This window comes from Oryctolagus cuniculus, chromosome 5 (assembly GCF_964237555.1).
Source record: "Oryctolagus cuniculus chromosome 5, mOryCun1.1, whole genome shotgun sequence".
In the NCBI taxonomy this organism is placed as follows: domain Eukaryota; kingdom Metazoa; phylum Chordata; class Mammalia; order Lagomorpha; family Leporidae; genus Oryctolagus; species Oryctolagus cuniculus.
In genome coordinates, this window is record NC_091436.1 from 62,084,634 (window position 1) to 62,112,385 (window position 27,752).

General features: G+C 50.8%; 1 protein-coding gene across 1 annotated transcript in view; it reads right to left on the minus strand.

The window, feature by feature from the left end:
* Positions 1 to 27,752, minus strand: part of LOC100346633 (uncharacterized) — a 172,841-nt gene that overhangs the window by 44,729 nt on the left and 100,360 nt on the right. The window contains exons 28-33 of the mRNA XM_070073713.1: positions 24,403 to 24,520; positions 22,111 to 22,276; positions 14,991 to 15,129; positions 7,225 to 7,378; positions 4,921 to 5,016; positions 2,769 to 2,924 (exon numbers count right to left, since the gene is read on the minus strand). Coding sequence (XP_069929814.1) covers positions 2,769 to 2,924; positions 4,921 to 5,016; positions 7,225 to 7,378; positions 14,991 to 15,129; positions 22,111 to 22,276; positions 24,403 to 24,520 — 829 coding nt within the window. The remainder of the gene's footprint in view (positions 1 to 2,768; positions 2,925 to 4,920; positions 5,017 to 7,224; positions 7,379 to 14,990; positions 15,130 to 22,110; positions 22,277 to 24,402; positions 24,521 to 27,752) is intronic.

Below are 27,752 nucleotides of genomic sequence, written 5' to 3' on the forward strand. Positions count from 1 at the left end.
ACCGCTGACCCCCACCCCCCACCTCGCAGCTTGGCTCCTCAGTAACTGGCTAGTTCGTAGATTTCCAAATTTTACTCCATGCTTCGAATGCTTTCATTAAACAAAACTGCAGGCAGTGGGTCCAAGGATCCGTCAGACCAAGGTCCAGCACAGGACGTGGGGTGGGGTCCTCAAGGCCGCATCCCTGGCCCCTTTTGTACAAGGGGCGCTGTAGTACCTTGAGGAGTCCAGGGCTCCTCGAGACATACTTTTAAAGGACCTGAGCTAGGCCAGCACCTTCCCTTTGGCATTTTGGGGACTGAGGTCTAGAATGACAATCGGAGTTGTGGCACAGCTGGGCGAGGCACCCAGGAATCCTAACTCGCGGGGGGCAGTATAAACTCCAGGACTTCCTGTTGTTTATGAATGGTTAAATACCTCTAAAGAAACACACAGCATAAAATAAAGCTAATTATACTAGAAATAAGGTTAGTAGAAAATTACTTGTTAACGTGTTCATATTGAGAAGTCTTGGGCCGGCACCACGGCTCACTAGGATAATTCTCCGCCTGTGGCGCTGGCACCCCGGGTTCTAGTCCCAGTTGGGGTGCCATTTCTGTCCTAGCTGCTCCTCTTCCAGTCCATCTCTCTGCTGTGGCCTGAGAAGGCAGTGGAGGATGGCCTAAGTGCTTGGGCTCTGCATCAGCATGGGAGACCAGGAGGAAGCACCTGGCTCCTGGCTTCAGATTGGCGCAGCGTGCCGGCTGTAGTGGCCATTTGGGAAGGAAGACCTTACTCTCTCTGTCTCTCTCTCTGTCTAACTCTACCTGTAAAAAAAAAAAAAAAAAGAGAGAGAGAGAGAGAAAGTCTTTTCTACCTACATGCTATGAAGGATGGGAGAAGGGACAGGTTTAATAATAGGTGGAGGAGGGCAGTGTGTCTGGAAAAGATGGTCATCTATCAGAAATCGGCCAAAAAGCAGCAAAGTGAGGAACCAAAACCCCAACATGCTTCTTCTTTTCTTTTCTTTTTTTTTTTTTTTTTGACAGGCAGAGTGGAGAGTGGACAGTGAAAGAGAGAGACAGAGAGAAAGGTCTTCCTTTGCCGTTGGTTCACCCTCCAATGGCCGCCGCGGCCAGTGCTCTGCGGCCGGCACACCGCGCTGATCTGATGGCAGGAGCCAGGTACTTATCCTGGTCTCCCATGGGGTGCAGGGCCTGAGCACTTGGGCCATCCTCCACTGTACTCCCTGGCCACAGCGGAGAGCTGGCCTGGAAGAGGGGCAACTGGGACAGAATCCGGCGCCCCGACTGGGACTAGAACCCGGTGTGCCGGCGCCGCAAGGTGGAGGATTAGCCTATTGAGCCACGGCGCCGGCCCCAACATGCTTCTTGACTTGGCACTGCTTGTCTACACTGAGTTTTGCGAGTGATCCCTCTGGCTGGGTCATCAAAGTCTGCTGTGGAATTTGGGCGGCACACGCGATCGCTCTTCTTTTCCCACTGAGTGGCCTAAAGTAGACGCGCGATTCCGTTTTAGCCGAAATTAAAGAGAAATCTATGAGAGGCTCTGGAGAAGAGTTTCCTCCTCGGGGAGAAGACAGAGCCCCTCAAGGAAAAAGCATTTTTGCTCCTGTTTAGATCTTACGAGGGTGCAGGAAACGTTCTGCTGACAACCCAGACCTGAGCTTAAGTCCTTGAGGTGGCCGGAGAACTGCCACCTTCTAGAATTCCTGGGTGGAAGGTTAATGCCTTCGCCAAATGAAGTCACGGCTACTGGGGTAGCCTGTTACTCCAGGGCAGCAGGAGCGCCGTGGCAATCAGCAAGGAGTCTGGCTCAAAGGTGGGGGACCAGAACACAAGTCCTGAAGGCTGAGATGGAAAGGATAAGCGCGAGCAGCTCGGGGGAAGAGGGAGAGCGTGTGGGCGAGGCGAGTTCTCCACCAGAAGAACCAGCTCGCATGCAGAGAGCGCGGGTATTGGGAAACTGAAAGAAGGTGGGTACAGAAATATAACTGGCACAGACCAAGACAACAGGTAGGGTTCTAGGGTTTGGACTTCATTCTTGGGGCATTTGGAAGCCGTTGAAGGGTTGTATGGAAGGAAATGACATAATTACCCTTGCATTGCGAATGATCACCTTGGTGAACGGACTGCAGGAGGCAAGAATGGATGTATGGAATCCGACAGGAGGTTATGATCAGAGCCCAGCTACGGGGGAGGATGATGGTTTAGCCTGGTGGTGGGGAAGGTGAGATAGGATGGAGAAAGCAGGCAAATTCGAGCGATATTAAAATAATATAAATAAATAGAAATATTGTAAGTGGGAGTTTCAGAGGGGTAAGCCCACAGGAGGGAGTGCATGCCTGGGCGTCCAGGGCTAGTCAAGTGATGAGGACAGCCCAGGCCGGAGCTGCTCACCTGGGGCCTTTACGACTCCCTTCTGGCTCTTTGAACTGCCAGGGGGAAGGTGTGACTCACACGGAGAGCACCTGGTTGGAGTACTGCTTTCACCGGACTCCCATAATCTTTGTGAGAAGAAATGGATAGACCGCTGGTCCTGGGACTTCTTGTGAAAGAAAGCGTTTGGGTGTGGCTCTCACAGGAAGCCCTGCCTCATTGTTGCTCCCCTATGGTAGTAGCACAGCCCTGGGACCCACTTGGAAAATGTAGGTCCCTAATGCATCTCCCAAGTGGGAATGACCTTCAGGGCAGCACAGCCCTGGCTGAGTAGCTCCACTGCTTGAGCTAAGACAAGAACACCTGTGTACTTTGCCAAGACAGGAATACCTGTGGATTTTTGTCCGGGGTGGCTTGCCGTCCAGGGGGAGCCCCCGTGGTCACAGGATCACTGCGCAGAAGCACGTCTTCCAGGAGCAGTTGCACGGCCACCAGCTCTCCATGAGCCACCTTGCGGTCACGGTCACTCAGCCCACAGAGGCACAGCTGGAAGAACCGACACCAATGCTCACTCGAAGACTTCTCTGCATCCTTTATACACGGTTCTGGGCGAGCAAACTCAGAGTGACTGCTCACAAGCCCCACTGTCTCCTCTCAGAGAACCCGTAAAAGGAAGAATAACATTTCCCACCAAAAGTCCCTCTTGTGCCTGGCAGGCTTCAGGCTCTGTGGGGAAGAGCTGTTTCCTACCCTTGTGGCAGATCTGTAGTGAGCTCATAGTGTGGTGTCAATTTTCCTTTAAAAGTGCAGATACGGTGCACGGTGCTGTGGCCTAGCAGGCAGAGCTGCCACCCACGACACTGACATCCCATAGGTGCTCGTTTGAGTCCTGGCTGCTCCACTTCCTATCCAGCACCTGCTAATGGCCTGGGAAAAGCAGCAGAGGGTGGCCCAAGTGTTTGGAGCCCTGCACCCACGTGGGAGACTCAGAAGGAACTCCTGGCTTCGGCCTGGCCCATTGCTGGCTGTTGTGGCTAACTGGGGAATGAATAGAGGATGCTAGATTCTCTCTCTCTCTCTCTGTGTCTCTCTCTAACTCTTTCAAAGTAAATAAATGTGTAGACATAAACATATTCATGCTCAGGAAAAAATACTAAAAAACAATACCCAAAATGTGATCTGATTGTCTCTTAGTGGTAGAACTATGATTTTTTAAAACAATTCTATTAAAAAAAAAAAACTATTTATGGGCCAGTGCCATGGCATAGCAGGTAAAGCTGCCACCCTCAGTGCTAGCATCCCATAAGGGCACTGGTTTGAGTCCACTTCCAAGTCAGCTCTCTTCTATGGCCTGGAAAAGCTACAGAAGATGGCCCAAATCCTTGGGCCATTGCACCTGTGTGGGAGACCCAGAAGAAGCTGCTGGCTCCTGGCTTCAGGTCAGCTCAGCTCTGGCCATTGCAGCCATCTAGGGAGTGAACCGGTGGATGAAGACTTCTCTCTCACTCTCTGCCTCTGTCTCTCTGTAACTCTGCCTTTCAAATAAATAAATAAATCTTTTTTAAAAAACTATCTATTTATGGAGAATTTTGAGCATATACCAAAGCAAACAAGTTCCCATCACTGAGCTACAACAAACAACCTAACTCCAGTCCTATCCCCATTCCCACCTCCATATTTTTGGAAGCAAATTTATGGTTGATTTTCACACCATTCTTGACATTTTTCTATACTTTCTATTTTTATAATTAAGAACACAATATTTACTTAACCAATCAGAGGAAAACACATGATAATTAGAAAAGAAAGCTAATAATTCAAAAAGAATTAAAGGAGCTGGTATTGAGGCAGGGCAGGTTAAGCCACCACCCGTGATGTTGGCATCTCATGTGAACACCGGTTCAAGTCCTGGTAGCTCCAGCTCCAATCCAGCTCCCCGCTAATGATCCCGGAAAGCAGCATAAGATGGCCCCAAGTGCTTGGGCCACTGCTACACACATGGGAGACCCAGATGCAGTCCCAGGCTCCTGGCTTTGGCTTGGTCCAGCTCTAGCTGTGTGGGCATTTGAGGAGTGAACCAGTGGATAGAAGATCGATGGATTAATTGATCTATCATTTATTTATCTATTCCGCTCTCTCTCTCTTTCTCTTTCTCTCTCTCTCTTGTCACTCTTTCAGCTAAATAAATAAAACTTGAAAGAGAGACGTTCCTTTCCTACCACTGCTGGTGGACGGTCAGGAGCCACACACCTCTGAGCTGCCGGCCTGGAGGTTGCTCCAGGAGGCCCGAGGTGACTGGAGACGGATGACCTCCCTGCCAGTGGGATCACTACTGCCAAGGAGCTGCAGCTGAAACCAAGACTCACACCAGCTGAGACCGCACACTGTTGTTGAAAGAGGCATGACTCACCGTGCGACCTCAGGTCTGCAGCTCCCTCAGCAAACACCCTGACTGGCTGACACACCACTCACCACTGGCAGGGGTGTGGAGGGTGTGGCCGTGGGCCCCTGCTGTGCAGCCTGCATTCAGCTCTCTGCTCACCTGCATGCCGTGCTCCAGGCTGTCCGGGCTGCTGCTCGTAGCGGGAAACAGTCCTCCGTCCTCCAACAGCGCTCTCCACGGGAACAGCAGAGACGCCTAAAGAACCAAATGCGCGTGCTCATGTCCACTTGCAACAGACCTTTGTGTAGGAACAGGATGTCTGGTCGGCACTGCCCAAAGCCGACTGTTGGACAAGTTCTTTGTTATTTGGAAATAATACTATAGGATAGTATTAATAGATAGGATAGGAGAGAGAGTAACAACCCATATGTAAAGGCTTTTCTATTCTTTTTTCTTATCTTTCTTTCTTTTCTTTTCTTTTTCTTTTTTTTTTTTTTTTTTTTTTTTGACAGGCAGAGTGGACAGTGAGAGAGAGAGACAGAGAGAAAGTCTTCCTTTGCCGTTGGTTCACCCTCCAATGGCCGCCGCGGCCGGCGCACCGCACTGATCTGAAGCCAGGAGCCAGGTGCCTCTCCTGGTCTCCCATACGGTGCAGGGCCCAAGGACTTGGGCCATCCTCCACTGCACTCCCGGGCCACAGCAGAGAGCTGGACTGGAAGAGGGGCAACCGGGACAGAATCTGGCGCTCTCCACATTCCTGTCCAATAGCCAAGGCTATTGGTCCCCTATCCTCTGTGGTACTATATGCTGCCCTGGATCTGGTGGGCCTGCCTATATGATCCCATTCTACAATTCCAGACCTGGAGCTGGAGTTGATTTTGGTAGCAGGGAGCTAGAACACCAGCACCCACCTCATCCAAGGCAAAGCCCAAAGGCAGCGGCAGCAGGTGCAATAGTGGCAGCAGGTGCAATAGTCCCAGTTCAAGGCCTATATGCTGGGTCCCAAGGACAGTCAGAGCTTGGACCAAGAATCACTCTGTAGCTATGGAACATGTAAAGATGGGACTGGCAGGGCCGGTGCTGTGGCGCAGCAGGTAAAGCTGCCACCTGCAGTGCTGGTATCCTCTGTGGGTGCCTGTTCAAGACCCGGCTGTTCCATTTCTGATCTAGCTCTCTGCTATGGCCTGGGAAAGCAGTAGAAGATGGCCCAAGTCCCTGCACCACCGTGGGAGACCTGGAGGAAGCTCCTGGCTCCTGGCTTTGGATTGGCACAGCTCCGGCCATTGTGGCCAACTGGGGAGTGAACCAGTGATGGAAGACCTCTTTCACCACCTCTGCCTCTCCTCTCTCTGTGTAACTCTAACTTTCAAATAAATAAATAAATCTTTTTTTTTTTTTTAAAAAGATGGGGCTGCCTTGGGGTTGATGCTGGTGCCAGCTGGCTTAGCTGGGTAACATCAGAACATTAAGTTAGAGATTTTGGAGTCAGAGGACCTGGGCTTGAGAGGTAGCTTTAAAGAGATGTCTGCAGATTCTTTGATACTCGTCCCCTTGGCACCTTTGTATGAGCTAGACAGAGTGATACGGTTCTAATGAAGAGAATATGGCAGAAGTGAGGGGATGGCACGGCTGAAAATACGTGATAAAAAGATTGTGACTTCTGTTCTGAGCTCTCTCTAGAGGGTTGTTTTTTTTTTTTTTTTCCCCTAGGGGAAAGCCATGACATGCTGTGAGGAAGCTCTGTAGACAAGTGCACATGCATGAGCACAGAAGTGGGTCTTCTGACTCCAACCAAGAGCCGCACGATGAGCCTGCAGGCGGTAGAAGCACAGATCCTCCAGTCAAGCCCTAAGATGACTGTGGCCCTGGCCAACATTTTTGACCACAGTCTTGCAGGAGACCTTGAGCCTGAACCACTCACTCTAAACTATATGAGATCATGAACGTTTATTGTTTAAACCTGCTAACTTCGGGGGTGATCAGTTCTGCGGCAACAGCTACTGAATACAGTCCGTGACCTGGTGCTGCCAGGATGTTCCAGGACCTTGAACTCTAATTGTGGAAGGCGGCAACGCTGTTCCTTCTCCGGGGAGAGTCCCTAGGCTTACACTTGACAGTGCATGTCGTGGTAACCGGGGCTATTCAACCCTGCTGACCTAATTCATTCATTGTAATTGCCATCATTACTTTTAAATGGAAAAGATTAAGTGCTTGATTTGCTAGCAGCAGTAAGCAGACAAGCAGGAGTCCCATGGTCAGCTTGCTGAGCATTTGCAGACAGGACCCTGGCTGGAAATAAGAGCTGCCCCCACCCCCCACCCACCGGGGACCAGACTGCTCCACGGTGGGAGTGAAGGGAGTCTTCCCTGAGTGTGGAGACCCCTGCAAAATGTCAACGCCATGGACTAAAGCCCCTGCACACAATGCATCTCGTGTAGGTGTCAGAATACCTCTGCCACACACCTGCAGGCTCCGTGGATCCAGTGGCGGGGGCACACCGAGCTGCGAAGCGAATATGCTCTTCGTGAGACAGCTGCTCAGGGGTGGCAGCCCATGGCACGTGCCAGCGGTGACGGATTGGTAGGCGCGAACATTTCCAGCTGCCAAAAATGTGTTTCTATCAAAATATGGAGTGTGGGGGGGTGGATTTCAATAACAGTAGTTATTTAAGGATCTAAAACTCAAAATTTGCTTCATATTTATGGTACCAAAATAACATTTTTAAGAATGTTTTTTTAAGGGGCTAGCACTGTGGTGCAGTGGGGTAAAGCCCTGGCCTGAAGCACCGGCATCTCATAGGAGCACCGGTTCCAGTCCCAGCTGCTCCATTTCCAATCCAGCTCCCTGCTGGTGTGCCTGGAAATGCAGCAGAGGATGACCCAATTCCTTGGGCCCCTGCACCCACGTGGGAGACCTGGAAGAAGCTCCGGGTTCGGATCGGCTCAGCTCCAGCCGTTGCAACCACTTGGGGAGTGAACCAGCAGATGGAAGATATCTCTCTCTCTCTCTCTCTCTCTCTCTTTCTACCTCTCTCTGTAACTCTGTTTTTCCAATAAATAAAATAAATCTTTAAAAGGGGAGAGGGGAAGATTTTCTTTTAAAAAAGCTTTTTTTTTTTAAAGGTGCATCTATCTATCATTTGCAAGGCAGAGATACAGAGATAGAGGGAGAGAGAGAGAGAGAGAGAGAGAGAGAGAAAGAGATAACCCATCCACTGGTTCACTCCCCAAATGGCTGCAACGGTCAGGACTAGGCCAGGCGGAAGCCAGGAACTTCATTTGGGTCTCCCACATGGGTGGCAGGGGCCCAAGTACTTGAGCCATCCTCCACTGTTTTCCCAGGTGCATTAGCAGTGAGCTGGATCAGAAGCAGAACAGCCAGGACTCAAACAGCACTCCCACATGGAATGCCAGTGTTGCACGCAGGAGCTTAACCAGCTGTGTCCCAATGCGCCACTTTTGAGATGTTAACAGGTTATTTACTCAGCCGCATCATCCTCCACTCCCCTTTCTTTACACCCTGCCCTTCATTCTCAGGGGCTGATATACCCTAGACCCACAAGGCCCATTAGTGGTAGGGGTGGTAGGAACATTTTTATCTGCAGTGTTCAATATGGTAGCCACTGGTCACTTGTGGCTTCAAGCCCTTGAGATGTCACTACTGTGACTGAGGGTCGAATTTTAAACTTTATTTCATTTAAATTAGTATTAACTTACTACTGAATTAGACAGTGCTGCTGCAGCTCTAGAACAAACATGTCCACTGTTTGTAGAAAGGACTGTTTCAAGACCAACAGCAGAGACAACAGTTCTTGATATAGAAAACCAATTTTAAATTAAAAAATAGCTCAGGTTTTGAGAAAGATTTTTGTTTTGTTTTAAACAAAGTTTTGCTTTGCGTATCAAGAACCACAAACCCTAAAGACTACAGCATTAAATTTATACCATAAGTCAAGGAGAAGAAGGTATGCATGATAAATTAGGGTGATTTTCTTGCCCAAAAGGAAATGAGAGTTTAGCAAGCAAGATTATTTCTAGAGCTTCGTTCTAATGGATGCCTAAGAAAAGATGTTGAGAGAGGATAATTTTGTGGGGTGGAGGGGGTCGGGGGAGATGTTGCAGAACAGAAGGATCTTATTGTCTGGATTCTCTATGGCTGTGGCCTAAGTCACATGTACAGCAAACAACAAAGAGAGCAATTAGCAATGGCTGGGACAGATGTCAACACTGATGGGGAGGAGATGGCCTCCAGAGACCAGCAGACCCTGAAGGTGTGGGAGAAAGACCTGGGGGTGCCTGGTCTTCCACAGTGATTGCCCAGGAAGGGTGCTGAATGGTAGGTCAACCACAAGAAGCCTGGGGTGAACCTGCTAACCCACAGCAGCTCCCCTCTGACGTCCAGGGTGATTTATAATCACCTCCAGAACTACATCACCTTTGAGAAGGACGAAGGGAGGAAGCTGTGACATCAGGTCTAAAACCAAGGCCTGCCTTGACACCTGTCAAAACCACAGAATTGGCACATGGTGGCAACTCCACCAAAGCCAGTTCCTGCTTCCCTGATCTCCTGCAGTTCTTATAGTTTCAGTTTAACCAAAAAAAAAAAAAAAAAAAAAAAAAAAGATAAAGAAAAGGACTTTGACCTTTTTTGGGTTTTTGGGGTCTTTTCAGCAAATATTTTTTTTTTTTAAAAAAAGATTTGTTTTATTTATTTGAAAAACAGAGTTACAGAGAAAGGAATAAGACACACACACACACACACACACACAGAGATATCTTCCATCCTCTGGTTAAATCTCCTAGTGGCCACAATGTCCAGGGCTGGGCCAGGCCAAAGCCCAGAACCTGGAGCTTCATCCAGGTCTCCCACATGTGTGGCAGGGACCCAAGCACTTGGACCATCTTCTGTTGCTTTTCTAGGAGCTTGATTGCAAGTGGAGCAGTCGGGACTCGAACCAGCACTCCTACATGGGATGCTGGCATCACAAGAGGTGGTTTAATCCACAGTGCTACAACGCTGGCTCCCAAGTATGCTTTCCCATCAAGCCTTTAGGAATACTGAAAGTGACCCACATGGGTTGTGACAGCCCACTCAGACGCTCAGCTGGTGATGGCTGGCCGGTGCCTGCTGTGAGTGAGGGGCTAAAGAGCAGAGTTTGCCTGGGCACCCAAGACCCTCTGAGCAGCCAGAGTAGCAAGGGTAGCTTTGGGCCAGTGGCACACTTGCCACCTCCCAGGCCCTCCCTACAGTCAGGTCTCCCCGGCAGCCCACAAAATACTGGAATTCTCCCAAGCACTCTGCCATACTCCTGCTGTGTCACCATCAGTACGCAGGCAGGGGTTCCCAGAGGGCCAGTCCCCTCTGGGGTGAGAAAGGGCCCCTCCCCCACCGCCTCCAGGCCAGCTGGTTCAGCAGTGGGGGCCTGTGCTACCATTCTCCTTGGGAGCAAGGATTCAGTAAAACCTGCAAAGTGGCCCTGAGGCGGCCAGGCCTGGTTCTCTGTTTCTCAAGACGCAGTCGTGAGGCAGGCCATCTGTGTGTCTGCAGAGATCCTCAGCTGGCTGTGAGCACGCTTTAATATCTGCGTGTGTAGACACTTAAACTAGGTGGCATGAAAACAAAAATGAATTCAAACAAACTTCAAAGACTCAGAAGCTCTCTTAAGAGACCTCTTGGTAACTCAGCCTTGCCACCGGGCCTTCTGACAGCTCCGGGCCGTCCCTTCAAGTACCCCTGATACCCAAAGCACCTGGAACTTCAACAATCCATTCAGATTAGTGGTATTTTCTTCATTTAGTTTTATGAGCGAGCGAGCGAGAGAGAGAGAGAGAGAGAGAAAGTTCCTGCTCTGCTCATTGCATCTTCCTGCTAACACGCACCCTGGGGGGCAGCAGTAGGTGATGACTCAAGTATTTGGGTCCCTGTCACCCGCACGGGAGACCTGGATGGAGTTCCCGGTTCCTGGCTTTGGCCCAGCCTGGCCCTGGATGTTGTGGGCATTTGGGGATGAGGCAGCAAATGGGTGATCTCTCTGTCTCTCTGCCTTTCAAATACATTGAATAATTTTTTAAAATGCAATTAAAATTATTAAACTAAATTGTAACAATGTTCTTTGACATCTTCAGTGCAAATGATGCATTCACTTGGCACTAAAGATATGTGGGATCTTCAAAACATTCATAGAAGCGCATATCATGTAAAAACTACGCATGGATTTCAAGATTTTTTTGGCATTAAAATAAACTTAACTTTTAATTCCATTTTCCATGTACTTTTTAAAAAAAGATTTATTTATTTATTTGAAAATCAGTTAGAGAGAGAGGAAAGGCAGAGAGAGAAGAAAAAGCAGAGAGAGAGAGAGAGAGAGAGAAAGAGAGAGTGAGGTCTTCCATCTACTGGTTCACTCCCCAGTTGGCTGCAAAGGCTGGAGCTGTGCTGATACGAAGCCAGAAGCCAGGAGCTTCTTCTGGGTCTCCCACATGGGTGCAGGGGCCCAAGGACTTGAGCCATCTTCTACTGCTTTCCCAGGCCACAGCAGAGAGCTGGATCAGAAGTGGAGCAGTGAGGACTCGAACTGGCACCCATATGGGATGCTGGCACTGCAGGCCATGGCTTTACCTACAGTGCCACAGCACCAGCCCCTTCCATATATTCTTTGAAGTACCACTTAAGTTTAACCCTTAGGCATTTCTTGAATTGGCTAAATAACTCCTGCAGATTGGTGTACCTGGCCAGAGGTGAGTGCTGGGCGCTTGGGGAGTGCAGTTCCAGTCTGAGGACAGCCACCAGTTTCCATCAGGCCCTGGCTAGGGCTGGCCCACAGCAGGTCAACAGGGGCAGAGTGAAACGCTTTGTGCCTGGAAACCTGCATTTCTCTAGCAACCTGAACAGATGTGTGGCTCAGAGAAGCAGGAGCCAGACTGTAGGTGACTCTGCAGGCCGCGGTCCTGTTGTCCTGGAGCCACCTCCTTCCTTCTTCCCCATGCCGCCCCAGCTTTGGGAGCTTCCTGCTGTAATTCCAGGTAAGAGTTCACTTCTTTCTCTGCCACCTCTGGATAAGCTTTCACTGTACAAAGTCCCTGGCTCCACCTTGGAGAGCTCTGGGAAGGGCCTGCGATATGCTGGTTCACTCCCCAAGTGCAATAGTTCCAACTGGGCAGGTCCAAAGCTGGGAGGCAGAAACTCAATCCACATCCCCCAAAGGGTGGCAGAGACCCAACTACTTGAGCCATCGCCCGCTGCCTCCCAGGGTGCACATTAGCAGGAAGCTGGAATTCAGAGCCAGAGCCGGGAGCTGAAGCCAGGCCCTCCGACCTAGGAAGCGGGTGTCCTAAGGGATGACTTAGCCACCAGACCCAACACCCACACACTTCCTGATTCTTGATCCTCTAAGGAGTTCCCTTCGCTTGCAGGTTCAGTACTGAGTAACAAGGCCAAGAGGGATGACCTTCACCTTTCTGTGTCTCTTTTTCTTCTGCCTCCGCCCTCTCTTCTCCTCCACCCTTCCTTATGCACACTGGTGCTGGAGAGCCATGGCACTTCTCAGGCTCTGGAGCCAAACACAGCTAGCTTCCAGTTCCGCTCTGCTACTGACCAGCTGTGCGACCCCCAACACATAAAACCTGAAGACCTCTGGAGAAGACAGGCCGAGGCACCGCAGCAAGCAAAGGACCCAGGTGGGCGGAGCGGCTGGGGGCTCCCTCTGCAGGCCTCTGAAAAGTGTTCCGCAAGCAGATCTAGGACACAGTGTCCTCCACCCCTGCAGATCAGGGGGAGGAAGCCCTGGCGAAGCAACTCAGTGGGAAGCCCAGTGCTTCCCCTGGGAGGGCAGCACCAAACCTGAGGCTGCAGCAATGCTGGGCTCCACAGAGGACCCCTGGGGGCCCTCCGGGGGTCTGCACCAATTGTCAGCTCCTCCCAAATTCTGACCTCGGGTTTTCAGAGCCCAGAGGGCTAACCAATGGCCAGCCCGACCATTTCTCAGAGCTTTTCCACCCCAGCTACGCCTTAGGAAGCTGTTTGTCAATAAAGAGGAAACAAATTCACATGATGTTTGGTCTGCTGTATTTCCTTTCTAAGAACAAGAGCCCCATGGTGGTCAGAGTAAAGAAAACGCAGAGGGGCCTGCGCTGTGGCATAGCAAGTAAAGCCCCTGCCTGCAGTGCCAGCATCCCATATGGGCGCCAGTGTGAGTCCCGGCTGCTCCACTTCCTGCTAAGGCATCTGGGAAAGCAGTGGAAGATGGCCCAAGTCCTTGGGCCCCTGTACCCGCATGGGAGACCCAGAAGAAACTCCTGGCTCCTTGTGGGGAGCAACTCGGACTAGACTGTTACTGGAATTAAGACTTATTCTATGCATCTGCTCTCCCACAATATGGCACTGAGAAGGGGAGTAACAGCTTCCGCACAGCTGCCTCCAGTTCAACCAATAAACTGTAGGACCTGCTCCTGATTGGAGGAGAGCAGCGTACTCGGCGTGTGGGCAGCCGAGTTGGGATTGGCGGAAGAGGACTATAAAGGAGGAGAGAGACAACATGCACCAGGAACATCTATCTGAAGGAACACCTGTGCAGCCCCCGAGAGAGCCGGCCGGCGGTGTGCTGCTCCCCTGCGGAAGTGGGGAAAGTGGCAGGGGGCCCGCCCCTCCACGGAGGTGAAGGGACGGTAGCCAACCCGGGAAGAACCAGCAGCAAACCCGGGGAGGGCCGAGCAGACAAAAGAACAGCGCAGGGTCCTGTGTCGTTCCTCCACGAAGAGGGGGAGCGACAGCTCCTGGCTTCAAGGGCCAGCACTGGCCGTTGCAGCCCATCTTGGGGCTGAACTAGTGGACAGAGACCTCTCTCTCTCTCTCTCTCTCTCTCTCTCTCTCTCTCTCTCTCTCTCTGCCTCAGCCTCTCTGTAACTCTGCCTTTCAAATAAACCTTTAAAAAAAGAAAATGCAGAACAGAAAGAGAAAAAATACACATCTGTGCAATCACCATATTTCCATTATCCTTGGACACCCAGTGCCAGTGGTGGGAGGGGCCGTCACAGCACAGGTGCAGCCCACTGAGGGCCTCCATTGGCTGTCAGGCGTGGGGCTCGTCCAGCCCGTGAATGTATAAGGCCCACGAAATCATCTGGTCTGGCCCTGGCGAGGCGATTGCAGGCAGGACTTGAAATTCAGTAAACTGATAGCAGGCTAATTTTTCAGTTGCTAATTTGGTATGGTCTGTGAATGATGTCAGAAATATCCACATGGCCCTTGGCAGAAAAAAAGTTCTCCACCCATGAGCGAAATACACTTGAAATTAACCAGAAGAAGTGAATGGATTTTCAAAACAAGCAGAGCTTCAGGCCTGAGGTCATTCCCCTCTCAAACAGAACTCATTTATAATGGAAACATAGTTATTTTTAAAAACTGGTTTGTTCTATTGATTTAAAAGGCAGGGTGACAGAGAGAGAGAAAAAGATCATCCATCCCCTGGTTCACTCCCCGCAAATGGCTGCAACAGCCAGGGCTGGGCCAGGCCAAAGCCAGGAAACTGGAACTCCATCAGGGTCTCTGATATGGGTGGCGGGGGCCCAGGCACTTGAGCCATCCTCCACTGCTTTCCCAAGCAGGAAGCTGGATTGGAAGCAGAGCAGCCAGGACTTGAACCGGTGCTCCTTTATGGAATGCCGGTGTTGCAGGCAGTGGCTTAACCTGTTGTACCCCAACATTAGCCCAACATTGTGAACCTTACTCCAAATAAATTCTCCCATCAGAATAATGACTAATTAGCCAAATGAAGCACTTTTTTTTTTTTTTTTTTTTTTTGCAGAGTACTTAACATGATGGTACCTAGCAAGGCAGAAACAGATTGATTTATTTATAAACTGGACTCCAATAGCCAGTTCCATTAGCCTCAGAAATGCAATGAAAATTGTTTTTTAGAAGTTGAGAATAAACAAAGCCCTTAGAAATAATCTTCAGAAGTATACATATATTACTCTGGATTAAACAACATTGAAAGCAGCAGGTGTTATACAACAGTTTTGGAATTACATTGAATAAAATCAAGGCTATAATTCTCTGCCAGGAACATGCTCCACGTGACGTGCGGTAGCCACAGGGTTCTGGGTCTCATTATGCCCCTGACTATTTTAAGCTCTGTTTCCTAATGTCACCAAGAGGAGCCTCCCCGGATGGGGGCTCAGCGAACACCTGTGCGGCAGAATGCACCAGCCAGGCTCGGCACCAGCCCTTACCTGATGCGGTGCCGCACGGCCGTGTCGAACTGCAGCAACAGAATCTCCCTGTGGAGGAGCAGGGCCTGGGAAACCTGGCAGGGGTCCCGGGGGCTCTGGAGGTTGTCAAGCATTTTCTGCAGCTCTCGCAGCTCGGACCCTATGGGAGGGACAGCATTTTAGTCACAGTGTGCATTACACACAACTCTAGCTAACCCGACACCATCCCTGCCCTCCGAAGCTGCCCTGTTGCCTGCACAGACTTCCCTTTCTCTGTCTGTGGTTGTGCCAACTCTAGGTTTTGCAAGACCAGCAAAGCCCTCTGCTCTAGAACATGCGGTGTGATTTATCTCCCCTTCCTTCCTCTCTGGGGAAGATAGAAACCTACTTTGCTTTCAGCACAATAAAAGCGTGCCTTTGAAGGAGAGTTTTAAACTTGACAAGGACACAGTCTCGAGACAGAATGAAAAATGGAAACAAGGACAGGGAAGTGCCATCCTCAGGACAGCCGTTAGGGACTTGGCCATACGTGATGACCAGCACTCGTGCCTGCCTCCCATCGCCAGCTCGTGGACTGAGGGAGGTTCAAGATCACACAAGGACAGCTGGAAGGAAAAGCATTCTGTGTGTGTGATACTCGTGGAGACATCCGCACAGAAGTGCGTACATTCATAGACACAGCCCTCCAGAAGGATCGTTTCAGGGGTATCTGAGAGGCCTCGCTTTGGCTTTGGATCCATACTGCATATAAAAATAGGCTGTGTGTATTTATACACTTTGGTTTTTTTTATATTTACTTATTTGAATGGCAGACACACACACACACACACACACACACACACACAGAGCCTTCCATCTGCTGGTTCATTCCCCATTCTCCTGAAGCCAGGAGCCAGGAACTCAGTCTCCTGGGTGTCCCCTGGGGGTGCCTGGGACCCATCAACTTAAGCCAACACCTGCCACCTCCCAGGTGCACATTAGCAGGAGCTGCAATTGGAAGCCAGAGCTGGCACTTGAACTCAGACATCTGGATATGGGATGCGGGCATCCCTAGCAGCATCTCACTGGCTGCACCAAACATCGGCCTCTGTGCAAGTTTTAGACAGACGTTTCCCTAGAGGCCTTCGGAGGCACCCCCTGGTGAGTTGAGGCATCGGGACTTTGTGCCTGTTACTGGCCCATGGAAGGAGCTGATCACAGTGGGAGAACACAGTGTGTCCTTAGGGAATACCGAGGGGGACGCGCTAACCAAGCCACCAGAATGTCAGCTGGGCTGAATCCCTGGGAACCCCCAGGAGCATAGCAGTGACTTTCTGTGCTTAGAGGACCGCCCTGTTCTGGGGAGCAGGACCATACCCAAGGCAGGAGTGGGCTGGGAGACCCACGGGGCATTTCCGGAGTTCTCTGTCTCAACAGCCCCTCCAGCCCCAAGCAGCCTTCTCTGTGCCCTACCTGGCCAGGCCCTGGGCCTCCTCCCGCACTCACTGGCTAGTGAAGGGACCCCCTGACAAAGAGGGACCCCAGTTTAGAGCACTCAAGACTCCATCTTGAGAAAGCACCCCCCATCCTGAGACTCTGGTCTGAAGCTATGATCTATCAGCACACTGCATCCCACTTGGCAGAACACAGAAACTCCCTAGCATGAGCGCTCAAGCTTAAAACAGACTGGCTGTTGGGCCGGCGCTGAGGCTCACTAGGCTAATCCTCCACCTGCAGTGCCGGCACCCCGGGTTCTAGTCCCAGCTGCTCCTCTTCCAGTCCAGCTCTCTGCTGTGGCCCAGGAAGGCAGTGGAGGATGGCCCAAGTCCTTGGGCCCTGCACCCACATGGGAGATTGGGAGGAAGCGCCTGGCTCCTGGCTTCAGATGGGCGCAGGTGCGCCGGCCATGGCGGCCATTTGGGGGGTGAACCAATGGAAAAAGGAAGACCTTTCTCTCTGTCTCTCTCTTTCTCACTGTCTAACTCCGCTCTGTCAAGAGGAAAAAAAAAAAAAAAAAAAAAACAGATCGGCTGCTCCTGGTTGATGTTAAGATTGTAATTTGTCTATTGTCAAGATTGTAATTGGCCGGTGCCGCGGCTCACTAGGCTAATCCTCCGCCTAGCGGCGCCGGCACACCGGGTTCTAGTCCCGGTCGGGGCTCCGGATTCTGTCCCGGTTGCCCCTCTTCCAGGCCAGCCCTCTGCTGTGGCCCGGGAGTGCAGTGGAGGATGGCCCAGGTGCTTGGGCCCTGCACCCCATGGGAGACCAGGAAAAGTACCTGGCTCCTGGCTCCTGCCATCGGATCAGCGCGGTGCGCCGGCCGCAGCTCGCCAGCTGTGACAGCCATTGGAGGGTGAACCAACGGCAAAAAGGAAGACCTTTCTCTCTGTCTCTCTCTCTCGCTGTCCACTCTGCCTGTCAAAAAAAAAAAAAAAAAAAAAAAAAAAAAAAAAAAAAAAAGATTGTAATTGATATTAGTTTCGCATAGGCCCTAGGTCAGCCTGACCCTAGTAACCACATATTCCCCCTCCCCTCTCTGTGGTTTTTGCCTTTATAAACCCTGTTGCTTTGAACTTCGGGGTTGAGAGTCCTTTAGGGCATAAGCCCGCTCTCCACTGCCAGCAACCACGGACCGTCAAATTTTATCAATGTGTGGTGCTCCTCTGTTTGCACTTGAGGATGGTGGGAGCGGGCAAGCTGCCCTGGGACCTTGGTCAGGACACAGCCATGCTAAGAACGGCCACCATACTTGCAGCATGTTCCCTGGACTTTAGAGGAAGATGGGGCAGTCCAGGTTTTGTATCCAGTTGAGGTTTTACCACGTCCAGTGTTTTACAACACAAGAAGTGCTTTTTGTGCCAGTCCCCCTCCCCTACAAACTGGATCCAATCATCAGACCTTTTTATGACTCCTCTAAAATCTGGTGATCTTACTAGGCTGCGAGAAAAATGTCACCTGAAGAGGTGTGGCATTAGAGCAAAGTGGACGAGAACTTTCCTGGTGGTGGTGGTCAGTGGGCCTCGTTCCCAAGGCCTCATGGTTGGTCTATGAGCAATGTGCTCCATCAGGCTAAGCAGCAACCACAGAGAAATGCTTTTTGGTTATTTATTTATTTTTTAGATTTATTTATTTATTTGAAAAGCAGAGTGACAGAGAGAATGAAAGGGATAGACAGAGGGAGGAGATCTTCCATCTGCTGGTTCACTCCCCAGATGCCCAGATGTGTTTAAAGGCTGGGGCTGGGCCAGCTGGAAGCCAGGAGCCTGGAACTCCATCCGGGTCTCCCATGTGGGTTGCAGGAGACCAAGCACTTGGACCATCTTTGGCTGCCTTCCCCGGCGCATTAGCAGGGAGCTGGGTCAGAAGCAGAGCAGCCGGGACTTGAGCCGGTGCTCTGATATGGGATGCTGGTGCAATGACACTGAGACAAGGAGAATATGAAATTGCACAGTCGCCGACTAGAGCTCTGTAAAGTCTGAGGGTGAGATGCATTTGGGCAAGGGCTAGAGGGGAGTACAGAGGGACACAAATATTTCTGCACTCGACTGGGGGGATCGAGGTGATTTTTCTCTTTCTGGTGTTTCTGCTGTTGACATAGTGCTGCTCGTACACTTTTGCATATGCTCAGTTCCCGGCAAAATAGCTATGGGTGGACTTCAATCGACCATTAACACGGAGGCGGAGGTTGGGACAACCCTGCCTTGTTGGGTTTTCCTTTTTTTTGTGCAGCCTTGATGCCCAGGGGGAGGGGAGGGGGCCGGCTGGGGCAGGGCCAGCATCCTCCCATCTGCGAGGATGAGGAGGAGCCAGCTAAGGTGGTGCTGGCGGGGGTCAGGGTTTGGGGCGGTGGGGCAGGCCCTGGGGCCAGGAAATGTCAGGAAAGGGCCCTTTTCTCACACCTTCTCAGGGTCCTGTCTGGGAAGTCAGAGAGAGAGAGAGAGAGAGAGAGAGAGAGAGAGATAAATAGCACTGACAGCAGCTGTGGTCAGATGTGAGGTCAGAACACATGTGCTTTTTTATTTTGATTTTTAGAAGATTTATTTATTTTTGAAAGGCAGAGTTTACAGAGAGAAAGAAAGAGGGAGCAAGGTCTTCTCTCTGCTGGTTCACTCCCCAAATGGCTGTAATGGCCAGAGCTGGGCCGGTCCAAAGAGCCAGGAGCTTCTTCTGGGTCTTCCACATGGGTAGAGGGCCCAAGTACTTGGGCCATCCTTGGCTGCTTTCCCAGGCCACAGCAGAGAGCTGGGTCAGAAGTGGAGCAGTGGGGACTCGAACTGGCACCCATATGGGATGCTGGCACTGCAGGCAGTGACTTTACCCACTGTGCCACAGCACCGGCCCTAGAGGCTGTGGTTTGCTTCTCATTTGCCTGGTGAGTTTCCGAAATGCTTAGTTCTGTGCATAGGACGTGGGCTTTGATCGGCTTCCTAATCTTTCCTAAGAAAATCACAAGGCCAGCGCCTGCATTCTGATGATATCATCTGCTGACACCCACTGACTCGAAAGGGGGTCGCTGGCTAGGTGGGGCCCCCAGAGCTCAGGCCACGGCTAAGAGCCGCTGCCGTCAATCAACGGGGGGGCAGGATCAAAAGCTGAAATCCCGAGTCTCCGTCTGCAAAATGCTTCAGAGCAGGTAAGTCCACCAAAGTCCTTTTATCTGCCTCCAAAGAGCTCTGAGATGCTTAAAGGGACAGATTCCTGTCTCCTTGCTCACCTGTGTTCTGCTCAGCTGGGAGCCGGGCCAGGAAGGATCAGCCCAGCAGCTTTCAAAAGCCCTGGGCTTTTTTTTTTTTTTTTTTTTTTAGTTCAGTTCGCTCTTTATCTATTTTCAGAATAGCACATTCTGCTGTAGCACAGCTTTTCCTGCCCCAGGAGAAGACATGCACCTGAGAAGCCAGGGCCCCAGTATATATCTGTGGCTTCCAGGTTTGCAGCGTGTAACTAGCCAGAGCCAATTCCCTTGCTCCTGGATCCTAGGTCTTCGGCAGTTGGGCCTCGTGGCCCACGGCTCCTCAGCTCCACACTGGTGGGAAGGGGGTTCACACCTCTAGGCTGACCCCTTGCAGTCCTGCTTTGTCACCTTCGTCTTGCCAGGGCTGTCCCTCCTGTCTCCTGTGATCCAAGCTGACTGATCCCCGTACCTGCTCAAGGTGCCCCCAGATTGTGTCCACGCAGCTCTGCCCCAGGGCACTGTCTGCCCCAGCTGCTACAGGACTTCCTGTGCAGTGACTTTGTTTGCAAACAGGGCTGGGCCCTGGCACTCTGGGCTTCTCTCACCTCCATGCAGCACCTGCCTTCTGATCCCAAAGGAAAGCAAGGTGCTATTCCTGGGCTGTGCCCCTCTCTCCACATCCTGTCGGAAGCCCACCCCAGGAGCGTCTTAGCTCACTGTCTGAGGAAGCCCCATTGCTAATGGGCTCCAGCTTAGACAAAGGAAAGGATGCACAGTTGCTTTGGGAGCTTCTCCAGAATACTTGCTAACCGTTTGGAAAGCTCATGGCTCAGCAAGAATTCTGTGCTCTCTGCCAAGGTGGCTCTGGCCCTGCCCCTTCGGTGCTGCCTGTCCTCACACAGGACTTCACCTTCTTCCCCAGGGGCCGTCAGGGTCCTGCCCCACAGCAGAATGGTCACAGACCCCTTAACTCTTTATTGTATGAATGTATTGGCCACCCATCCCAGGGTTTCCCACAATTCTTATATGTACCAGCTAGAGTGAAGATTTGGATTACATCACATCTGTTTTAAATCAGCAGGTTTAAACAGGCCCATGGCCTCATTTCTTAGGCTCTTCTCATTCTTTAAAATCCCTGACTACTATGTTATACTATTTCGCTACTAATGAATATTGACATGACTAGTGACATAATTTGGATGTGAATCAAATGATCAAAATCAATTTCTCTGCTTCCTATAAACCCAACTTACTACTCAAAAATACAAAAATTATGCAGTATCTTATCAACACTGTAGGATACTAAAATCCTATTTTGATCTTATAATCGGGTACTGTTAGAGTTCACTGATCAGCACCTGATGTATCAAACAAAAGCCTCAGTTATTCTTACTACAAGACTCTTTCAGTTGTTGTTGGATGCAAAATTTTAAAATGTATTTGAGGGGCCAATGCTGTGGCGTAGCAGGTACACTGTCTGCAGTGCCCGCATCCCACCGGAGCACCTGTTTGAGTCCCAGCTGCTCACGTCCCACCCAGCTCCCTTCTAATACACCTGGGAAGGCAGTGGAGGATGGCCCAAGTGCTCGGGCCGCTGTACCCATGAAGGAGACCCAGAAGAAACTCCTGGCTCCTGACTTTGGACTCGTCCAGCTCTGACCATTGCAGCCATTTGGGGAGTGAACCAGCGAATGGAAGTTCTCTCTCTCTCTCTCTCTCTTTCTCTGGGTCCCTCTCTGTAACCCTGGTTTTCAATTAACAAATCTTTTTAAAAATTTTATTTGAAAGACAGACACTGAGATAGACAAAGCTCTCCCATACCCTGGTTCACTCCCCCAAATGCCCACAACAGTTGGGGTTGGGCCAGGCCAAAGCTAAGAACCTGGAACTCAACTGAATCTTGTACATAGGCGCAGGAACCCAATCACTTGAGCCGTCACCAGCTGCCTGCCAGTGTGTGCAGGAGCGAGCAAGCAGCTGGAATCAGCAGTGGAGCTGGAACTTGAACCCAGGCACTCCCATATAGGATGCGGTGTCCCAAGTGGAGCCCTCACCTCTGTGCTAAACACCCAGCCTGGTTGCAATCTTAACACGGAGGGCCCGGCTCGAACCTTGGAGGAAGGGAGGCCAGGAAGGAAATGGGAGTAAAAGAAAACCAGTCTTCAGCAGGGCCTTCTCCATCCTTCCAGAATGTTTGCACAGATTTCCAGAGACCCAGAGAGTCGAGTGCCCAGTTCCCAGTAACCAAGTGGCAGACACAGGATGAAAACCTGACTCCTGACTTAACATACTTTGTGGTGTAGCCTGTACACGTGGAACCAATCAGGTCAACATGCATTTCAGAGACAGTACACAATGGGACTTTTCCTCTTCCCTTCTCATCACTGTCTATCGGGAGAAAATATTGTAGTTCTGCTTTCCAACTAGTAAGGGCTTCACAGAATTGCCATTGAATACAGAAGGTGATTTTAATGATCTCTAATCACTCACCAATGCCCTCCGTTCCTCCCCAGTCACCCCTCCAAGCGCTTGGGCTCAGAGGACACTCAAAAGATGCTGGGCCATTGCCCAGTTTTGCAAAGCTGAGAAGGTAGGCCACAATGTCGTGCAGAGGTGCCACCAGCCGCAGAGTGAGCTGTAAGGCTCTGAACGCTGCCTGTGGGAAAAATCAATAAGAGGAAATGCGTTTGAGGAAGCTTCTGACAGGCATACTGAAATACGCGAGTATTGATCAGAGACAAGGGCTTTAAGCAAGAATATTTGGGCAACTATTTTCATAGGGTACACAGGCTGGTATGTGAGGAAGAAAATAGCTAACCAGTCATGGACCAGGTACTAGGAACTCCGGTGGGTGGAGTTACAGCAATGCCTTTCCCTTTGTTTGCTGTCATTGGTGCCATGGACGGATGAAACTGTGCTTGTATGAGCATCAGTGAATGACAAGTGGCACAGATGGAGTCGCAGCAGGGCCCCACACTCAGACAGCACTGTCCTGAGTGGATACCTAGAAGCACAGTGCCTGACCAACACGGCTGAAACTAACACACGGCTCCGTGTCAAACACTGGTTCTTGAACATCAACACCCAAGTGAAGGAAAGCGAAAAGCCATCATCTAACTATACAGAAATGAGCTTTTCATCTATTAAAAAAAAAAAACTGAAAATTTTTCAATGAAAGAAAGGGTGAGAAACTGAGGTTGCTAAACAGATTTCTACTTGGAAAAATCAGGAGAGCCCCACATTGCTCTTTAATTTATTTAACAAGTGTAGCGGGTGCCCCATACTGGTTCCCTGTCCATGGATTCAAGCAATTGCAGATCCAAAATATTTGGGAAAAAATTGCATCCATAGTGAACACATAAAGGTTTTTTTGTCATTATTCTCTAAAATACAGACTGTAACAACCACTTACATGGATTTGCTTCGTATCATGCATCATAAATTATCTAGAGATGGTTTACAGTACACAGGAGGAAGTGCACGTGCTATCAGCAGACTTATCTAGGGACCTGAGCCTCTGCAGATTTTACGTCTGTGGGGAATCCTGAGGCAAATGTCCCGTGGTCACCAGGGGACAACAGCTGGACCCAGGTGAGAGTTCTGTGCTTTTTTTTTTAAATTTTATTTATTTATTTGAAAGTGTTTCTAAATCTACTTTAAACAAATCTTTATTAGCTATCTTTATTTTATTTGAAAGGAAGAGAGAGAGTGTGAGAGAAAGAGAGATCTCTCATCTGCTGGTCACTCCCTAAATGCCTGCCACAACCAGGGCCGGGCCAGCTTGCAGCAAGGAGCTGGGAACTCAATCCAGATCTCATGTGGGTGGCAAGAACCCAACTGCTTGAGTCATCACCTGCTGCCTCCCAGGCTGTGCGCGAGCGGAGGGCTGGATGGGGAGCAGAGGAGCCAGGACTTGGACCAAGCACTCTGATATGGGATTCCGCCATCCCGAGTCGGGTATTAGCCACTGTACCAAAAGCCCGCCCACCGCTCTTCTGGTCTGTGGTTACCAATATTACTCTCTGTTGGTAAGGCAGCTACACAGAACAACCCCCAGCAGTTAGCTGGATAACCTACACGTGGAATCTCAACCTCTTATTGGCTTCAGGACATCAGGGTGGAGCTTCCCTGAGGGCTTGGGAGGAAATTGAAGACTAATAGGGGATGTAGAAAGCCGGAATCGGTGTTCCTTAATAACCAGGGAAAAACAGAACTCATGAAATAATGAGGCCCAAGAGAAACTATAGTAAAGCAGGCAGAAGTATTAGGAGCTGGGAAAAGATTTTAGTTATTGGTGCCTGGGGGAAAATGGGGGAGGGGGTTGACAGAGAGACCATCTCTGAACCAGGAGGCAGTTAGGTTGAGGTAGAAAGTAAGGGACAAAAAAGGCCTTTGTGGAGAGAGAGGTCTTGTAAAGGCCTGCTAGGAGACTAGCCAGGTGGGAGGAAGGCGAGATAGGGCCACAGGTGGGAGGGCAGCAGGCTGGGGAGGACACTGGACACCTGATACCCTGCTTAAAAGATCCTTGTGTGAAACTTCCCGTAGCAAGGACGGGAGAGCCAGACCCCTCCTCTCACCAGCCTGCCTGCCAGGAGCCTGCCCCCTCGCTGCTCTGCGGGAGCCTTTTCTCTGTTTCAGGAAGCTTGGCCTGGCCTCCTTTGTCCGCGTTCTCATTCTCCGTGGACACGAGACACGAATCCAAACAGCTGCAGATGCCTGCGTCACCGTGAGCCCTACAAAAGCAGCCAGCATCCATTCTGGCACCTGGGGGGAAATACCGACCTTTTCTGGCAGAGTTCTGAACATCGCCAGCACTTCGGAAGGGTGGGGCAGGAACCACAAGTTGAGGAAGACTTTTCCATCAGGGGACAGCAAACACCGAGGCCGGGGCTGGAAGCTCCTGCAGTTGGAAGGAAACACAGCACACAGCGGTTCCCTGCAGGTCAGAGGCAGAGTAAGGTGCACTGTGTAAGCCTGTCAGCAGGGCTCAGCGGCCAAGGCCAAGGGCAGCGGAGTCTCCTTTGCAGGCTGGCTCCCAGGTGGCCAGAGTTAGGTATAAATAACTCCAGGGATCTGAGTGGTTGGGCTACTTTTAGACTGGGTGTGGAGGAGGGTGGTGCGGGGGTAGGGACAGGAAAAAGCCAGGACAGGAAGGAGCTGGCCGGCGCTGTCCTGGGTGCTACCTGTGGCGTGTACCTTAATCCTCCGACACCCTTGGGCTGCACTGATTTTTGTTTTGCAGCTGAGGCCCTCAGAGGTCACACAGGTCTTGCCTAGTGGGCTCCCGTAAGACGATACTGGGTGCATATAAGTGATCATCCAACCAGCCCCGGAACCCAGGCTGTAGACCCCAGGCCCTCCCTCTCCTCCAGGAGGAGAAGAACCTCTTTCCAGGTTCTCCAGACTCTGGCTTTCTTTTCCTTCTTTCTCCTCTCTGTTCCCCTCCTCCTCCTGCAGCTCCCTTGCCTTTTCTTGGGCAGCAGTTCAGCCATGTCTCTGTGGCAGGCTGATTTGCAAGTACACACCCCATGTGTGTCTGGTGTGAGGGTTCTCACCAGCTTCTCACCAGCGCAGCCACCACCAGCCTGTCTGAGCGATCGAATGTCATCTGCACAGGTGACGCCCGAGGTGCACTTCCCTGGTCCCCAGAGGAACCATCATCCTGAATTTTACTTGAATCGATGTCTTGCTTTTTGTTGTAGTTTTACCAAAAATGGACATGGCAGGAAGAGATCTCTTGATCTTCATGCAAATGGAAGCCCGTGAATTTTCTGTGATACCCGTGGAGGGAGGCGGTGCCCTGGCTGGTGTCTGCGCCATTCTGGGAGATGGGCAGCCACCGTGAGACCACTTGAACAGATGTGATGCCATCTAGTCTAAGGTGCTGTGTCCATCTGTTGTGTGGGAAGTGGCGACGTGTGCAGGGAACAGGGTATGGACTTTGGCATCAGAGGACCTGATTTTAAGTCCAATTTCCCACAGCTGTGTGGCTTTAGACAATCACCTCTTTGTGTCTTTTCATCCATATGTAGGGGTAATGATTCCTAATTCACAGGTTTGAAATAAGAAATAATTATAATTTTTTAATTATAATACATGTGCATTTTTGTGGGGTACATGCAGTATTTCTTTTTAAAATATTTTTTTAAAAAGATTTATTTATTTATTGAAAAGCAGAGTGACAGAGAGAGGGAGAGACTAAGAGATCTTTCTTCTGCTTGGCTCACTCCCCAAATGATCACAATAGCCAGGGCTGGTCTTGATTGACACCCGGATGCCGGAACTCCACGTGGGTCTCCCACGTGGGTGCAGGGGCCCATGGACTCGGGCCACCTTCTGCTGCTTTCTGAGGTGCATTAGCAGGAAGCTGGGTCAGAAGCAGAGCAGCTGGGACTTGAGCCAGCACTGTGATATGGGACGCCAGCCTTGCAGGCAGCGGCTTAGCTCCCGGTGCCACGACGACGACCCCCAGTGCAATATCTCAGCACACGTGTATGGTGGAAATTGGGTAGACCGGCGATTAGCATTTGTTTCTTTATGTTTGGAGCCTACCAGCTCCTCTCTTCCAGTTCTCGATCAGTCTATAACAGGTTATTGTGAACTGTAGTCACCCCAGTGTGCAACACCAAAGCTTGTGGCCTCCATTTTAACTGTGTTTTGGGGCCCATTATCCAACCTCCCTTTAGCTCCACCTCTCCCATCCTCAGCCTCTAGCCATCACTATTCTACATTCAAATGGACTTTTTAATAAAGTTTTTGATTAACATGTAATACTTGGGCATTTTTATAGATAATATTTTTAAAAGAAAAAATATCATGTGTGTGAAAAATATTTCAGAAACTTTGAGTTGTCATACAAAGTTTGCTATTGTTCTGCTAAAATGTCTGGCATCTGCCTGGAGCCAAGTGGCAAGGGTAGAGGGGACCTTAGGAATGCATGTGGCACTGTCCAATGCATTGGCACCAACCAATCTGTTAAGAACTGGAGATTTAGGGCCAGCCTTCCTGTGCAATGGGTAAGCCGCCACTTGCGACACTGGGAGTCCTGGCTGCTCTGCTTCCTAGCCACCTGTCTGCTAATGCCCCTGGGAAAGCAGTGGACTTGAGCCCCTGCCACCCATGTGGAAGTCCTGGATGGAGTCAAAGGCTCCTGGCTTCAGCCTGGTCTAGCCCAGGCCATTGCAGCCATTTGGGGAGTGAACTAGCACATGGAAGAGTCTCTCTATGTGTGTATGTCTTTCTCTCTCTCCTTCCCTGTCACTCTGCCTATCAAATAAATATTTTTTTAAAAAAGTATTGGGTACTTGCACATGCTAATGAGGGGATGTCCTGGAATTGAGGGTTATGTGCAAAGGCCAGAGACCAGTGCCACCTTGACTTTGCAGAGACAAACCAGCAGAAGGAAGTGTGCATTAGATGTGGAGGCTCCCACCCAGTGCACCCGGGGCTGGCCCCTGCTCACCCCCTCTACACCCTGGTCCCAGGTAATCTCACTCACTCTCCTGGCCGCAATCTCCATCCACCTGCCAGCAGCTCCTGAAGCCACAGGGGCAGGCCTGGGCCCCTCCAGGTGCCGGAGTTCCAGCTCACTTCCTCTTGGCTGGCAGTGCCTCCCACCAGCCCAATCACAAAGGTCAAGCACTGAGCTCTCACCTCTGTGCTTCTCCTGGGGCAGAGGAGCCACAACCCCAGTCCCCAAGGCCAGACATCAGGGTGCATCGCCTTTAGATTCTTCCTTCTCCCTTTCTCTTTGCAACCACAAAGTCAGACTGTTCCTGTCCTGGGGCAGATCAAAGTCAGCCTAATCCAATCGCATCTCTATTATGTAGTTCACAGTGTTTAATGATATCCAAAAGAAACCCGACTATCGAAAACTAAGAGTAGCAGGCCAGGCATTGGGCCCAGTAGTTCAGATGCCTGTTAAGACACTCACATCTCCCATCAGAGTGCCTGGGTTCAAGACCCAGTTCCAGGGCCAGTGCTGTGCTGTGACATAGCGGGTAAAGCCGCTTCCTGCAGTGTCAGCATCCCATATGGGCGCCGGTTCGAGTCCCGATTGCTCCACTTCCGATACAGCTCTGTGCTATGGCCTGGGAAAGCAGTAGAAGATGGCCCGAGTCTTTGGGCCCCTG